The following is a 17965-nucleotide window of genomic DNA, read 5'->3' on the forward strand; positions in this document are numbered from 1 at the left end:
CGGGGCGGTCGGGTAGCCAAGTGGTTTAAGCGTTGGCTCGTGACGCTGAAGACCCGTGTTCGATTCCCGACATGGGTACAATGTGTGAAGCCCATTTCTGGTGTCTCCCGCCGTGATATTGCTGGAATATTGCTAAAAGCGGCGTAAAACCATACTCACTCACTCGATCGCAATTCAACCGACGTGTGCAGTTGTCCTGTCGCATCGATACTTACTTGTGGGTCGAAGAGCATTTAACATGCTGTTTTAGTTACCTTGTATACTGCGAGTTGCTCTGTAACTAAACAATATGTTGACCACTTCGATCGCAGTTCAAATGACGTGTGCAGTTGTCCTGTCGCATCGATCCTTACTTGTGGGTCGAAGAGCATTAAACATGTTGTTTTCGTTACCTTGGATACGACGAGTCGTTCTGAAACTAAATTATATGCCGTCCACACTTCGATCGCAAATAAACTGTCGTGTGCAGTTGTCCTGTCGCATCGATAGTTACTTGTGGGTCGAAGAGCATTAAACATGCTGTTTTAGTTACCTTGTATACTGCGAATTGCTCTGTAACTAAACTATTCGTCGACCACACTTCGATCGCAGTTCAACTGACGCATGCAGTTGTCCTGTCGCATCGATAATTAGTTGTGTGTCGATGAGCATTAACCATGCTGTGCGTTCGTGATAAACAATTTGTCTCCTCCGTGCATCTGGTCGAATGTTCTATTGTCACTACAGGGGTGGGGAACTTGGTACATTCGACGTGAAAGAGGTCACTTCCTGATTACTTTCCCGACCCTCCTTCCAGTGTTCCGTCGAATTCTACCCATTTGTACGACTGAAAACAGACTAAAACATGGGTTTTTCAGATAAAAAACGATGTTTTATTGGTCTGTTTTCAGTCGTATGTTCCCACCCAGCCATCCCCACTGGGAAGTAATCCAGTCCAGTCCTGCTTGATGGCTTATTCTTCGAGATTTGTGGCATGTCATAGGGAGGTGCGTGCGCAACCGGACGGAAACAAGTTTATTGTTTACATTCCAGCTTCTGGCTTCCTTTTAACGTGCGACTAGAGGTATGAGATACCCATTTGCACTGTAAACATCATCTACTCAGAAATCACATGCTTGATGCACCAGTGATGACACCCCAGTTTGTTCAAAAAGTTTGAATCCAATTTTCAATATGGCCACAGACAGCAACTGTTGTAAGGTAGCTATCTCTGTTGACATTTTTGACTGTTGTCTACATACCCAGGTAAGCTACAGTGCCACAACACATGACATGAATGTCTTCGCCACAGTATGGCTGAGATAAGGGTTTTTAACTTTAATGTCCTGCTCACACCTTGTGTTCCAGGGTCGCTGCTGCAGTGTATCAGTGCGGACGACCTCGTGCGCCTCCTCCTGACCAAGCCCCAGCTTGCCATACAGAACGTGGGTCTCATGGAGAACCAGCTGGGTCTGCTGGAAGAGGAGCTGCTGGTCTCACTGGCCGAGGTCTTCGACCCCTCCCGACCTGTGATGAGGGGCATCCTGAACAGACACCAGTACTCCAGGAGGAGGTAGGTACACATGTGTTACCATGGTTACTGGAGGTCTTCGACCCCTCCCGACCTGTGATGAGGGGCATCCTCAACAGACACCAATACTCCAGGAGGAGGTAGGTACACATGTGTTACCATGGTTACTGGAGGTGTTCCATCCCTCCCGACCTGTGATGAGGGGCATCCTCAACAGACACCAGTACTCCAGGAGGAGGTAGGTACACATGTGTTACCATGGTTACTGGAGGTGTTCCATCCCTCCCGACCTGTGATGAGGGGCATCCTCAACAGACACCAGTACTCCAGGAGGAGGTAGGTACACGTGTGTTACCATGGTTACTGGAGGTGTTCCACCGCTCCCGACATGTGATGAGGGGCATCCTCAACAGACACCAGTACTCCAGGAGGAGGTAGGTACACATGTGTTACCATGGTTACTGGAGGTGTTCCACCCATCCTGACCTTGATGAGGGCATCCTGAACAGACACCAGTACTCCAGGAGGAGGTACGTATACCTGTGTGTTACCATGGTTGCTAGAGGTCTTCGACCCCTCCCAACCTGTGATGAGGGGCATCCTCAACAGACACCAGTACTCCAGGAGGAGGTAGGTACACCTGCGTTAGTTACCATGGTTAGTGTCCATAACAACTGAATCTTTACCTATTTGTTTCTAGGACAACCAGCATCTCTTCCTTGACCTCCTTCACGAGTGATGTCCTTGACTTTTCAGGGGTAGGTCATCACAAAGTTATTTCAACAAATTAAGCCTGAAATTATTGGTTCAAAAGTGTAGGAAGTCTTAGATCCTCAAACAATTGTACCTCTACAGAATGTTTGGACGACTTCTGTATAGATTTATAAGAGATAACATCTATTGTGAACATCTGTAAGGTAATACCTTTTATGGAAATTGTTGTCCAGATCTAACAACCCTGAAAGCTTGTAGACAAGAAATAAAATCTGGAAAGCACTCAAAACATTATGTTATTCTGCTGATTGCAAACTTACATTTTTACAGAAAAAACATTTTACGTACAGTGTGTTAAACTATTAGACTGACAAGACTGGCTTCATTAACGCTATACAAATGGCAATATATTGAAATAACTTTCTCAAAACCTAATAAAGATCTGAACTTTTATTATCCCCGGCCCAACAAAGTTGGCGGGGGATATAGAAACGGGCTCCGTCTGTCCGTCTGTCACGTTTCGTTTCCGAAGCATAGCTCATAAACCGTTCAATATTTTTTCGTCAAACTTTGCAGGTCTGTCAGGTAAATGCTGAACTGGTGCCTAATGCTATTTAGAAATTTTAGAAATTTTTATTTTTTTTGTTTCCATGGCAACAAGATAGACTTACGGTAGGTTCTGTGAGGGTAGGGTTCATTTCCGGAGCATAACTTATAAACCGTTCAATATTTTTTCATCAAACCTTGCAGGTTTGTCAGGTATATGCTGAACTGGTGCCTTTTGCTATTTAGAAATTTTAGAAAAAAAAATTTTCCTACGTTTCCATGGCAACAAGATGGACTTAGGTTCCAAACTCTTCTTTTTTTAACAATTTCCATGACAAGTTCCACCTCAGTTAAAAAAGGTTAGGGTTTGATTAGATTTAATTATGTCATAAATTCTGCAACATTGGCAGGGGATATAGCCAAGTTAGTGGCAAACTCTTGTTTCATCTTATATTTTTCCTGACAATATTTTTCTGTGCAAAATCTAGCCATGAAGAAATAAAATTCAGTGCAACTTAATAATCTCCGTGTTGGCTGTGATGGTGCCTTGACTATTTCTGACGGATTACGTCTGTAGAAGACATCAGTAACTGTTGCTGCTCTCCTCCCACAGGACATGGGGACCTCCAACCTGTGTCACCTGATGGACTTCTTCATCTCCGTCGTCCTGCACCTCAACAAGAAGCGAGATGCTGACAGCGTGCAGCTGGACCTGGCAGACATGTTGGCAGACATCAACACTCAACTGGAGGAGCTGAGGGTGCGGCAGTGTGCAGTACTGGCATTTAGTTATAGCTGATGAATCTGGGAGTGAGTGAGTGAGTGAGAGTGTGAATGACCTGGCAGACATGTTGGCAGACATCAACACTCAACTGGAGGAGCTGAGGGTGCGGCAGTGTGCAGTACTGGCATTTAGTTATAGGGTATGAATCTGGGAGTGAGTGAGTGAGTGAGTGAGTGAGTGAGTGAGTGAGTGAGAGTGTGAATGACCTGGCAGACATGTTGGCAGACATCAACACTCAACTGGAGGAGCTGAGGGTGCGGCAGTGTGCAGTACTGGCATTTAGTTATAGGTTATGAATCTGGGAGTGAGTGAGTGAGTGAGTGAGTGAGAGTGTGAATGACCTGGCAGACATGTTGGCAGACATCAACACTCAACTGGAGGAGCTGAGGGTGCGGCAGTGTGCAGTACTGGCATTTAGTTATAGCTGATGAATCTGGGAGTGAGTGAGTGAGTGAATAAGTGTGGTTATGACTGCAAGTGAGAGAGAGTGTAAGTGAGTGTGAGAGAATGTGTGTAAGGGTGTGAGTGAGTGAGAGAGAGTGCAAGTGAGTGAGAGTGAGTGAATGAGAGAGTGTGACTTTACAGCAGTGAGTGTAAGAGTGTGAGTGAGTGAGTGAGAGTGGAAGTGAGTGTGAGTATGTGAGAGTGAGTGAGAGTGAGTGAGTGAGAGTGGAAGTGAGTGAGAGTGAGTGAGTGAGAGAGAGTGTGAGTGAGTGAGTGAGAGTGCAAGTGAGTGAGTGTGAGTGAGTGAGAGTGTGAGTGAGTGAGTGCGTGAGAGTGTGAGTGAGTGAGTGAGTGAGATAGTGTGAGTGAGAGAGTATGTGTTTATTGTTACGATTTCTGTCTTATCTATTTTAGAAAAAAATGATTGAACTTGTTTTTAAACATGTACAACTACTATGTATGAATGTTTTAATTTCACTTTGTGGCTATGTATTACTGTAATAGTTGTCAGTGATCGAAGAAATTAAACACTCTCTTGTCTTGTCCAATAAGTGTCAAACCATACAAGTAGATACTTATAGCTCAGTAACTTGATTTGCCACTTAACAAGAGTCAGCTGTATATTAAATTAATAAGTGCTTATGTATAATTATACGAAGATTTGATAAGTGGTTAAATAGTTCATATAAATTTCAAATTTTCTTTTTAACCATGTTAACCACTATCAATTATGAAGTCTTTGATGGGCATTTAGAAGATGGAAGAACATGAATACATGACACTTATTTTATAGATTATTATTTTATTCTTTTTGTAACATTTCAGAGCTACCTCTTGATCCTTCATTACCTAAAAAAATAAGTTGTTATCTTTAATAAAGTGCCTCGTATTCATCAGTTATGAACTCTGTCAATTAACCATTGCACCAGTACTGGTAACCAGTCAGTCATCAAATATAACAGATCACCAGCACAACTCTGCTGTGAACTGTAATGTTGGTTCCGTGGGGACATTTCCCATCACATCTGTCTGTGTAGGAGAAGAAACAACCCTTCGTGGAGATGTCTCGGAAGCTGGCCCTGCAGCCGAGCGTCATTGGCTGTGGCAGCCATCACACTGCCATCATCAGGAACAGCGACCTGTACGTCTGGGGGCTCACCAACAACGGCAGGTCAGCAGCATCAGTTGTTGTGTGTCTCAAACGTTGCTTGACGGGAGAGGTGACCATATTGGATAGGATGGTCATACTTGGTCCATGTGGATTCTGGGTTAGAATAGGTTCCTAAAAGCTTATGCCAGTCGTAAGATTATGTTTGTTTATTTGTTTGTTTATTTGTTTGTTTGTTTGTTGTTGAACGCTGCATTTGAGCTATATGACAGCCAATCTCATTAAAATCAGATCTTAGTTCTCACTATCACTAAACAAAGATCTGAGGACATCCCATTACGGGTCATGTCAGAATGACCTTTCATCCAACCAATCAGAGCGTCGCTTACCAGATCATGAAAGTGACAGTCAGAAAGTGTTTTATAATCATGCAACCACGAAATGTTTAACATGGTGTATTCTGAACGACAGTTTCAGGTTTTATGATTATATCCATACAATCTAGGCCATCTATAAGCCATTCCAGAATGTTCTTCTTATCAGTTTAAATTTTTTTAATCGAGAATACGTCAAAATATGTTTCGAAGCGTAGTCGCCTGTTTGAAACTAGTGTCGTAAAGCTCGAGAAAGCTGCCTTCTGATTGGCTAATGTCAATTTCTTGTCAGTCATTTCATTTGACGGTCAAAATTCGCGAAAGGTTGTTCTGAAGTGACCCTTAATGGGATGTCCTCAGATCTTTGTTTAGCGGTAGCTAAAACTAAGATCTGATTTTAATGAGATTGTATGACAGCTGTCTGTAAACAATCAAGCCTGGACCAGACAATCCAGTGATTGATGTCATTAGCATCGATCCACGCAATTTAGATACAATAACATGCATCAACCAAGTCAGGGAGCCTGACCCTGATACCATTAGTCGCCTCTTACGACAAGCATGGGTTGCTGAAGACCTTTTCTACCCTAGGTATTCACGGATCTGGTCGTAAGAGGTAGGGTGGATGAGGTAGTCAGTGACTTTGTTGTTTGTCATCGTACCCCAGCGGTGTGCATCAATGTTCACAATATCATTCACTGGATTGTGGATTGGACGTGATTATTTACAGGCTGCTGTCATATGGCTAAGATATTGCTGTGTATGGTGTTAAGCAACAAAGGGGCGGTCGGGTGGCCTAGTGGTTAAAGCATTCGCTCATCACGCCGAAGACACGGGTTCAATTCCCCTCATGGGTACAATGTGTGAAGCCTATTTCTGGTGTCCCTCCCCATGATATTGCTTGAATACTGCTAAAAGCAGCGTAAAACCATACTCACTCACTATAAGTGTGTTGAAACAGGATTTGCCAGGGCTCCAATGATCCCTGGACTATTGCTAAGAATGGCGAATATCCATTATCACTCACTGTTGAGCAACAAACAAACAAAACTAGTAACATGGTTAATTGTGTGTCCTCATAGCCCGATGGCATGGGACATTGCTCATGATATCAACCACAGGTTTGTCTGTCCCGGACTTATTTACCATCTGACTTGATATTGCTTGAATATGTGCAGTACAGTCGACAGGTGTACACAAACCATGTAGTGTCATGGTCCTTTAGTAAGGGGAGACTACTCTAGTATACATGCAGAGAGCACATGACTATGGCGGTTCACATGTGTTTGTTTGTTGACCCAGGTTGGGTCACGGTGACCTGGTGACGGAGAACAGCATCGCAGCGCCGGCCCGGGTGGAAACACTACACATGCTACAGATGCGGGTGCTGTCCGTGGCGTGTGGGGGGGAACACACGCTCGTCATCACACAGCAAGGGGTACATCTTTGATGCTTAATGTCCAGGACGATCATGACATTCTTTGTATAATTTCTATAGAGCTTCAGAATGTCAAATATACCAGTTGACTGTTATAATATTCAATGGCAGATGTAGGTCAGTTATATGTTGTGGGCTGGTGTACCTACAATACAAGAGTGTCGGTTTAGGATATTGATTAAGGCTGGGACGGGTAACTCGGGTACTCGGGTCAGGTGGGTACTGAGTATGACCCGAGTACCCACAAGACTACCAGGGTTAGTCACGTGATATACTGTTTAATGACACAAACAATAAAACTCCACGGTTACACTACAAGCAGCTTATGTTCACATTTCTTTCTGACCATGCAAGCATTCGTTCTGACTTTTATATGTATGTGCCATGATTCACTGTGCAGAGTTGCGGCCCTTGGGCAAGCAAGAAACCTATGATTATGGGTTTGAATCCCGGTTCGCCCTGATTATGTTTCTAGGTTTGTCAGTACCATACCCATTTGTGGGTTTCACCGAAATGGTAAACGTTTGAGACCCGCATACTTCGGGCTTTCCTCCCACATTAAGCTGACACGCCGTGATATAACTGGAATACTGTTAAAAGCGGCGTTAAACCCAACTCACTCCCTCACTATTTAAGTTCTGAAAGGACTGGTAACATTTCCTTCAGACTTGCATTTGTAGCATTAACATGTTCAGAAGATGGCAACTCTGTACCAAATCATATTTTTGAATGGTGAAAACATTAGTTTTTGGTAACCTTGGTGATGTGTGTTGCAGGTGTATGGGTGGGGACGGTCTCAGTACGGCCAGGTAGGGGTGGGGACACGACACCGCTACACCCGACCCATGCTGATCGAGTCCCTGCTGCCCGAGATGGTCGTCAGCATTGAGTGTGGACAGTACCACAGTCTGGCTCTCACGGAGAACAGCGAGTAAGTCGTGACACACGTGTGAGTGAAAATTTGGTTTGACACTGCAAAGCATTGTGCTGTAGTTTCACTGTAGAAATATCACTTAATCTCACCCGAGCAACATCTCCTGTGGAAGCCAGTCTTGGATGATATACAGTAGAACAAGGATGTAACGAACTACAAGGGACCAGATATATCAGTTCGTTATATCCGTTGTTCGTTATACACATTTTCACTCAGAAACGTCCGCCATCTTGGATATGACAAAACACAATACACGTAACTGCAGCATTGATTTGTTTTAGCAGTGATCATTCAATTGATAACAATTTATAACATTCATTTAATAACATTAAATTCATAACATTTTCCGAAGATTGTTATCAAATACATGTACAAAATGTCAAGTCAGTCGAGTCACAGGATTCAAGAATGGATTCTCTCTTCTTCATAATGGTACTTAATGTTGATTTTGGAATGTCAAAGTCCATACACGTATATTCGCTATACACGTCACTAATTAGTGATAGATGGGCTTGTCGGTGATCAGATATCAGTTTGCTGTATCCGTTAGTTCGCTGTAGAGAAGTCGTTATATACATAAATTTTATATGATATGATATAGGAGATAAATCGGGGATTTTTTAACAGTTTGTTGTATCCGTTTGTTCGCTATATCCGTGTTCGTTATATTCCTGTTCTACTGTTGTTATATCACAGCTTGTCAGCCATGTTGTAGGCAAACCCAGAGTGATGGTGTCCTTGACATTTATCATCCAAAACTGGCTCCCACAGGAGATATCGCTTGGATGAGATCAAGCGATATCTACACTGCAGATATCGCTGCAATGAACTTACATCACAATGCTTTGCAGACCATTGTGACGTCATGGTAACCAGTCAAATGACGTCACTAATGGCTCTGCTACTGAAGCTGTTAGCAGTACTTTTTACACACAAGACACTGGTAATTACTGTCTACAAACTGAAAAAGTTGGAAGTATGATGTTGGATGATAAATAAAATTTCACCCTCGTATCTTTTGACATCAAATATATCAACACTTGTTGATAAAAGTGGCAAAAATCCTCGGCAAGCCTTGGAATTTTTACACTTGTATCAACTCGTGTTGATATATTTGATATCAAAAGACACTCGGGTGAGATTCTCTATTTACCACCTTGGTGGGACCCAGGATGTCCTATGCTTCTGACAAAACATGAAAATTATCAGCGAGAATCCGTCATTTGAATCCATGATCCTGGCACACCTAGGGGACACAACTTGTGGTACTTTAGACGACTGCTTCCAACACTATTGACTTCATTGATGGGCCCTCTTCTAATGGGAACACTGTTGCTGCTATTACTTTTGGGTCCATGAATGAAGTAAATTTAGTCAACGATTAACAGTGTACAGATATTTATTTAATCTTCTTGGGGTGTATGGTTGGACTGATGATATCTCCAAATCGAACAAACATGGACAGTTCTGAATGCAAATAATAAAGGTTGAGCTATTATATTGTTGAGAATATTTTAACTCCCCTGTCATTTCTGACCATCATGGCATCTACACACACTAGTGAGGGTATATAAGGGTTATGTGTGGTTTGATTTCTGTTAAGATCAAAAGATTGTGTCAGACCTTCCTGCAAGAGGTATCGTCAGAGAATAAAAGATTTTGAAAAGATGTTGATGAAGTTCTACATTAGACTGACATTGTTGTGTGTTCTATCCAGTGTGTACAGCTGGGGCTGGGGGGTCCATGGCCAGCTCGGGCACTGTGACCCGGAGGACCAGCTCAGCCCCACCCTGGTGAAGAGCCTGAGGGGCAAGGACGTGGTGAGGATTGCGGCAGGGTACTGCCACAGTCTGGTGCTCAATGACAAGGTGAGGCGGCAGTGGACCGCTCTGTGTGTGTGTGTGTGTGTGTGTGTGTGTCTGTGTGTGTCTGTCTGTCTGTGTCTGTGTCTGTGTCTGTCTGTGTCTGTGTGTTGCTCAGTGACAAGGCGGCAGTGGACGTTAGGGTGTGTGTCTGTGTGTCTGCCTGTGTGTGTATCAGTGGGTGTGTCTATGCCTGTCCTTCTGTCTGTCTGTCCATCCGTCTGTCTGTCTGTCTATTTATGTTTGTATGTCAGGGTGAGGCAGCAGTGGACATCAGTTTGTGTGTGTTACAACTGAACCTTATGTCATGTCTGTAATAACACACTGTTCAATACACACTGACCCACTGACTAAGGTAATAAAAATGTGGTGCAGTGAGTACTCGTATGTTGAATGGAATGGTGCATTTATACATGGACTTATTACTGGAGGCAATACATTGTTGTTGCAGGGTGCTGTGTACTCGTTTGGGTGTGGTTACTTTGGCCAGCTGGGCCAGGGGGACAACAGCAAGAAGTCCTGCCCCACCCGGATCTCGCTCCTGCCAGAACCCGTCTCCATCATCGCCACCAAATACTTCCATTCCGTGAGATGCTAGTTATGATCTGAAGTTTTGTTGACAGATAATATCTTGTCAGAAAATGTAATCAATACCAGTTATATACTACTCAAAAGAAGTTAAGGACCACCTGATTGATTCGTATTATTATAGTTAATCTGTCATGCCATGAGAGATTAACTATAGTAACATGAAAGAGTTGGGTGATTAACAACCAGTGGGAGTTGTTTATCGTTAAAAAAAACACTGCAGGGAGAATTAACCATGAGGGGTGCAGAGACCACGAGTTGTTTATTTCTTATATGCGATATCAACATTTTGTACAGCCCCTTTACGGATATTCATAAAATGTCCAAGCTTTAAAAGTATTTACCATTTTTGACGTAATAAGCGCCCATGGCAACATTTGCTAAGATATTGTCCAGTGAACAATCCCAATTAGCACCCCTTCCGATTGATCAATGTACACAGGACATTTATTTGCGTATAGTGAGTGAGTGAGTGAGTTGGGTTTAACACCGCTTTTAACAGTATTCCAGTTATATCACGGCGTGTCAGCTTAATGTGGGAGGCAAGCCCGAAGTGATGCAGGTCTCAGATGTTTACCTATTCGGTGAAACCAACCAGCACGGGTATGGTGCTGACAAACCTAGAAAAATAATCGGGGCGAACCGGTTATTTGCGTATAATACGCACTCGTGTGCCATATGCACCCTTTATTATGGGCAATTAAATTCTGAAAAAATATATCTGTCATACATAAACATTTCAGGCTGTCACCTTAAACCACGAAATTTATCTTTCAACCTTGTTTTTTTTCTTCACCAAAATAATATTCTAATAAGAGCCCCCTATTACTAATTTTGAGAGCACCCTGGGCGCTTATTACGTCGAATACGGTACCCACATTTTAATAATTATGACTCTCTGAATAGAATCTGACCTCGGAAATGTCGGACAAGTTCATTTAACGAACAGGCGGGTTAAGTTTGGTACGGGTATTTCCTGCATCCTGTTCATGAGAATACCACAAAGTTGCGGTAAAGCTGTGGTAGATGTGGTAAAGTGCAGTTTTCAGAAATACCATACTTTTACAGCATCTGCCTTTGGCGTAAATGTGCTGCTTTTTTCACTGTGACCTTTTTCGCGTGATTATCTCTACCTTTTCCCCAATACCGATGGTCATATCTCTCCCACTTTTGGATGTGATTGTTCGGCCACTGTGTTTATCTGCATAGCCAAGCTACATCTATGGGGAACAACTGACTTGTCACTTCCCCCTAAAAAATAACATTGTCCAACACATGATGTCATCAAGTTGCAAACGCATATTTGAATCTCCAGAAATGACATGATAGTTTTATTGGGAAATAAACCACTATTCGTCCTTCATAGTTCTTTGCAATTTATCACATTGCTATCTTGTGTGAATATATATAAACCTAACAAATGATAAAGTTTGATAAGTACCCTTTGGGTCACAGATTGTGCATGAGTTAAGAAATAATTATTATTACCTTCAGTAATTTTTATGAAAGTCCATATGAAACGTGTGAAGGAATTTGATCTTGTTCATTAAAACATTTTCATGTTTTGGACTTCTGTCAAGAAGGCTGATTTCTAATATTTGATCATGAACAAGTCTTCAGTTTTCTTAGGAGATGCAGACAGTACAAACATGTGGTAAAACATGTACCTTGTTTACAGAATTGCTCATAGTTAGATTTTCTTTGATCAGGTTAAAAATTCTCTCTCACCACTTATACTTGTCATTGGAGTCAGCTGAGAGTATTCACGATGTGTCATCGTACCGAGACAGAGTGGGGCCATGCTCAAGCATTCTGACACTCTTTGTTTGACAAGGTTGTTTACAGGCAGCTGGGATACAGCTGGAATACGGCTGGGATACAGCTGGAATACTGCTGTGATACGGCTGTGATACAGCTGGAATACTGCTGGAATACTGCTGTGATACGGCTGGAATACTGCTGTGATGGGGCTGGAATACTGCTGTGATACGGCTGGAATACTGCTGTGATACGGCTGGAATACTGCTGTGATGGGGCTGGAATACTGCTGTGATACGGCTGGAATACTGCTGTGATACAGCTGGAATACGGCTGTGATACGGCTGGAATACTGCTGTGATATGGCTGGAATACTGCTGTGATGGGGCTGGAATACTGCTGTGATACGGCTGGAATACGGCTGTGATACAGCAGGAATATGGCTGTGATACAGCGGGAATATGGCTGTGATACAGCTTGAATACGTCTGTGATACAGCAGGAATACTGCTGTGATAAAGCTGAAATATGGCTGCTAACAGTATCAGTAGTCCAACATTCATTTTATCGGGAGTTTGTGTATATGTAAGATTCCAAGATGTCCAATCATACTGAGTTGGACAGATCTGGTTTCATTTTCCTCTGTATTTGTCTTTTGATCAGAGCAAATGAAACTTGTATAATGTTTCACTAGCTCCTTGGAGTAAGGGTGAGGTAGGGTAGCCTAGTGGTTAAAGCAATTGCTCGTCATGCCGATTCCACACATGGGTACATTGTGTGAAGGACATTTCTGGTGTACCCTGCCATGATATTGTTGGAATATTGCTAAAACTGGCGTAACACCAAACTCACTCACTCTCCTTGGGGGAAGTGTAAAAATTGGCCAACATGTTTGTGTTTGTTTCATGTTGTGATCAGGTAATAATTTGAATCGACAGTGGGTCAGAAAGAATTAGATCACTCGATGTAGATAATTCAGTGGTAAGTATATTTGCAGATTGCCGTAACCAGTAGCAACCGTGTGTACTCCTGGGGATGTCATCCTCACAGCCTTCGGTACTCCGCGCAGCTTGTGCGTAGAGCCAGACAACTGGGCCAGCATCTTAGTGACCCTGTGGAGAGCTATCTAAGTCCCAGCGTTGTAGACTCAGCTTATGTCAATGGGAAGATTACACAGGTTTGTAGTCTGTCAAGTTTTAGCTCACCTGATTCAAATGACCAAGTAAGTTTATGTCCTGACCTATTTGTTTCTCATATGTAAATTTCAAGTGCATGTTTCCACCCCATTGATGACACCTGAATGTTTTCTGAAGTTTGATTGCATTTCCAATATGGATTAAATCAGCAGCCACATTACACAGCCTGTTAATGGCCATTATTGTGCCCTTTTTAAAAATTTGATTGGGTTCAAGTAAAGGTAACAAGTTCAGTTTAATATCCTGAGAATCAACTTTAGATGAACACCCAAACCTCATATGTAGTACAGTGGATGATGAACAGAGAGGTATCCTGTTATGTAGTACAGTGGATGATGAACTGAGAGGTATCCTGTTATGTAGTACAGTGGATGATGAACAGAGAGGTGTCCTGTTATGTAGTACAGTGGATGATGAACAGAGAGGTATCCTGTTATGTAGTACAGTGGATGATGGACTGAGAGGTATCCTGTTATGTATACAGTGGATGATGGACAGAGAGGTATCCTGTTATGTATACAGTGGATGATGAACTGAGAGGTATCCTGTTATGTAGTACAGTGGATGATGGACTGAGAGGTATCCTGTTATGTATACAGTGGATGATGGACAGAGAGGTATCCTGTTATGTAGTACAGTGGATGATGAACTGAGAGGTATCCTGTTATGTAGTACAGTGGATGATGGACTGAGAGGTATCCTGTTATGTAGTACAGTGGATGATGAACAGAGAGGTATCCTGTTATGTATACAGTGGATGATGGACAGAGAGGTATCCTGTTATGTAGTACAGTGGATGATGGACAGAGAGGTGTCCTGTTATGTAGTACAGTGGATGATGAACAGAGAGGTGTCTTGTTATGTAGTACAGTGGATGATGAACAGAGAGGTATCCTGTTATGTAGTACAGTGGATGATGAACTGAGAGGTGTCCTGTTATGTAGTACAGTGGATGATGAACAGAGAGGTGTCCTGTTATGTAGTACAGTGGATGATGAACAGAGAGGTATCCTGTTATGTAGTACAGTGGATGATGAACTGAGAGGTATCCTGTTATGTAGTACAGTGGATGATGGACAGAGAGGTATCCTGTTATGTAGTACAGTGGATGATGGACTGAGAGGTATCCTGTTATGTAGTACAGTGGATGATGGACAGAGAGGTGTCCTGTTATGTAGTACAGTGGATGATGAACAGAGAGGTATCCTGTTATGTAGTACAGTGGATGATGAACTGAGAGGTATCCTGTTATGTAGTACAGTGGATGATGGACAGACAGGTATCCTGTTATGTATACAGTGGATGATGAACAGAGAGGTATCCTGTTATGTATACAGTGGATGATGAACAGAGAGGTATCCTGTTATGTATACAGTGGATGATGAACAGAGAGGTATCCTGTTATGTAGTACAGTGGATGATGGACAGAGAGGTATCCTGTTATGTATACAGTGGATGATGGACAGAGAGGTATCCTGTTATGTATACAGTGGATGATGGACAGAGAGGTATCCTGTTATGTATACAGTGGATGATGGACAGAGAGGTATCCTGTTATGTAGTACAGTGGATGATGGACTGAGAGGTATCCTGTTATGTAGTACAGTGGATGATGGACAGAGAGGTATCCTGTTATGTAGTAGTACAGTGGATGATGAACAGAGAGGTATCCTGTTATGTATACAGTGGATGATGGACAGAGAGGTATCCTGTTATGTATACAGTGGATGATGAACAGAGAGGTATCCTGTTATGTATACAGTGGATGATGGACTGAGAGGTATCCTGTTATGTATACAGTGGATGATGGACAGAGAGGTATCCTGTTATGTAGTACAGTGGATGATGGACTGAGAGGTATCCTGTTATGTAGTACAGTGGATGATGGACAGAGAGGTATCCTGTTATGTAGTAGTACAGTGGATGATGAACAGAGAGGTATCCTGTTATGTATACAGTGGATGATGGACAGAGAGGTATCCTGTTATGTATACAGTGGATGATGGACAGAGAGGTATCCTGTTATGTAGTACAGTGGATGATGGACTGAGAGGTGTCCTGTTATGTAGTAGTACAGTGGATGATGAACAGAGAGGTATCCTGTTATGTATACAGTGGATGATGAACAGAGAGGTATCCTGTTATGTAGTACAGTGGGTGATGAACTGAGAGGTATCCTGTTATGTAGTACAGTGGATGATGATCTGAGAGGTATCCTGTTATGTAGTACAGTGGATGATGAACAGAGAGGGATACTGTTGAGTGTTTTGACTCTGGTTGTCTGCAGGTGACTTGTGGCAGCCTCCACACCATCCTCCAGACAAGCGAGGGGGAAATCTACGTGTTCGGAAGGAACATGGATGGACAGCTTGGCATCGGCAGCAAACAGGATGAGGTGAGTGCAGGGGTATGTTGTATTGCCAATGGGGCACAGTTCAGTATAGGTTCAAGCATTGGAGCACAGTTCAGTGTAGGTTCAAGCAATGGGGCACAGTTCAGTGTAGGTTCAAGCATTGGGGCACAGTTCAGTGTAGGTTCAAGCAATGGGGCACAGTTCAGTATAGGTTCAAGCAATGGGGCACAGTTCAGTATAGGTTCAAGCAATGGGGCACAGTTCAGTGTAGGTTCAAGCAATGGGGCACAGTTCAGTATAGGTTCAAGCAATAAGACACAGTTCTATATAGGTTCAAGCAATGGGGCACAGTTCAGTGTTGGTTCAAGCAATGGGGCACAGTTCAGTATAGGTTCAAGCAATGGGGCACAGTTCAGTCTAGGTTCAAGCAATGGGGCACAGTTCAGTGTAGGTTCAAGCAATGGGGCACAGTTCAGTGTAGTTTCAAGCAATTGGGCACAGTTTAGTGTAGGTTCAAGCAATGGGGCACAGTTCAGTATAGGTTCAAGCAATGGGGCACAGTTCTATATAGGTTCAAGCAATGGGACACATTTCAGTATAGGTTCAAGCAATGGGGCACAGTTCAGTATAGGTTCAAGCAATGGGGCACAGTTCAGTGTAGGTTCAAGCAATGCGACACAGTTCAGTATAGGTTCAAGCAATGGGGCACAGTTCAGTGTAGGTTCAAAACATGGGGCACAGTTCAGTATAGGTTCAAGCAATGGGGCACTGTTCAGTATAGGTTCAAGCAATGGGGCACAGTTCAGTGTAGGTTCAAGCAATAGGACACAGTTCAGTGTAGGTTCAAGCAATGGGGCAATTTTAATCATGCCATGCCAGATTAACTATAGTTATTTCAAAGAATCGGGTGTTCTTTAACTACTAAGAGGGGCTGTAACAATTCACCAACAATGTGATCTGTTAAATGCTAAATGCATGTCATGAGTTTATGTAAATATGTATATAAATAGCGAATTAGATTTGGTATGAAATTTAATTGTGAAGTACTTTTTCCTGATTGTATGCATAAGAGTTCTCAAGCAATATTGTCAGTTTGTTTGAGGACATTTGATTCATGCTATGCACATCACAGTGTATAATATCGGGGATCTAGTGTCATTCCTTCCTTCATCTAGCCATGAAGAAGGATGGTTAGAGATTGTATAAATGATTGTTGGACAGAGAGATCATGTTCTTGTGTCATTTTTTCAGAAAATTCCAAGAATGTTGACGAAGATTAACGACCACAATATTGTGTGTGTAAAGTCTGGGGGAGAGTTTAACATTGCCATGGATACGGAGAACACAGTGTGGGTCTGGGGGAAGAACGATACCGCCCAGGTAACTGTGGTGCTTGTTGATGAAATTTGTTCTACAGGCTTTATTGTATCCTCGATTATGAATAGTGCACACTGATCCATTAACCAGGGTGCTAACGTAAGGCTTTGAACATGCACAAGTGTATGGAAGCTCATAAATAGTGATTATTAGTCGAGATAGTTTCTGTATCATAGTTGTCGCTAAGAGCGTGCATACAAACTTTTGTCTTAACGTATGATATGTATAATATCTAAACAGACAAGGGTAATAATCTCTTTTTCATAGAATCTAATTCTTCAAATAATCCATGATTAAGATTTTTTTACTCAATGAAGTATCTTTGAAAACTGTGTATGAATACAATGTGTGAGTGAATTGCCCCATTATCATATAGTGCCAAATGACTTACAGCCACGTTTGTCTACAGAAAACCCATACATCGGGAATCCCCTATCTAAACTGATTCATAAGATCAGACAATGCTTAATTGATGAAGCAGACAATGCATCGATGTAAGAAGTTTAAAAGTAGTTCCTGCTAAGTGACCTTATTTGCATATTTATTGGATTGTGATACATAGTTGATCAGATTGGTTTTATGGCATCAATATGTTGCATCCATTATGATAAATGTTCATTATTCTTGTTATTTTATGTTCAGATAGAAAATAAGTAATAAACATTTGGATTTTCCTGTCAAAAAGCTTTGATGTTGTGACTGTTATGTTGACTGATGGTTACTGTGTGTTCAAGCTGGGCTACCATGTAATTGAGATACCCTCCCAGGCGCTCAGAGTGACTCGGTCCCGGCGACGCTCAACTCCCAGCAGTACCGACTTCCTCAGTCCCACAATCCTCAAAGGACTTCCTGCTCAGGACCCCACTGTCATGTCACCATGGCAACAGTCCTTCATGGCATCCTCAGAGAGTGGAGATTCCGAATATTGGGTAATCTTTTGTTTTGACCTCTTTTGTCGTAAGAGTATGTAATAGGCTATT

At 42.5% G+C, this 17965-nt stretch overlaps 1 protein-coding gene across 4 annotated transcripts in view; it reads left to right on the plus strand.

Annotated features, from left to right (window-relative positions):
- The window catches only part of LOC124116079, a 56319-nt gene that overhangs the window by 23105 nt on the left and 15249 nt on the right, over positions 1 to 17965 (plus strand). For 3 of the 4 annotated variants that reach the window (XM_048401681.1, XM_048401680.1, XM_048401679.1), the window contains exons 14-25: positions 1348 to 1552; positions 2211 to 2268; positions 3384 to 3530; positions 5036 to 5169; positions 6783 to 6918; positions 7695 to 7849; positions 9570 to 9720; positions 10166 to 10300; positions 13057 to 13236; positions 15543 to 15650; positions 16860 to 16988; positions 17720 to 17914. In XM_048401681.1, the coding sequence (XP_048257638.1) occupies positions 1348 to 1552; positions 2211 to 2268; positions 3384 to 3530; positions 5036 to 5169; positions 6783 to 6918; positions 7695 to 7849; positions 9570 to 9720; positions 10166 to 10300; positions 13057 to 13236; positions 15543 to 15650; positions 16860 to 16988; positions 17720 to 17914 (1733 nt within the window). Of the gene's footprint in view, positions 1 to 1347; positions 1553 to 1585; positions 1651 to 2210; positions 2269 to 3383; positions 3531 to 5035; positions 5170 to 6782; positions 6919 to 7694; positions 7850 to 9569; positions 9721 to 10165; positions 10301 to 13056; positions 13237 to 15542; positions 15651 to 16859; positions 16989 to 17719; positions 17915 to 17965 lie in introns of all 4 variants that reach the window. The other variant, XM_048401682.1, reaches the window with a different exon arrangement.

This window comes from Haliotis rufescens, unplaced genomic scaffold (genome assembly GCF_023055435.1).
Source record: "Haliotis rufescens isolate VD_foot unplaced genomic scaffold, xgHalRufe1.0.p SCAF_23, whole genome shotgun sequence".
Taxonomy (NCBI): domain Eukaryota; kingdom Metazoa; phylum Mollusca; class Gastropoda; order Lepetellida; family Haliotidae; genus Haliotis; species Haliotis rufescens.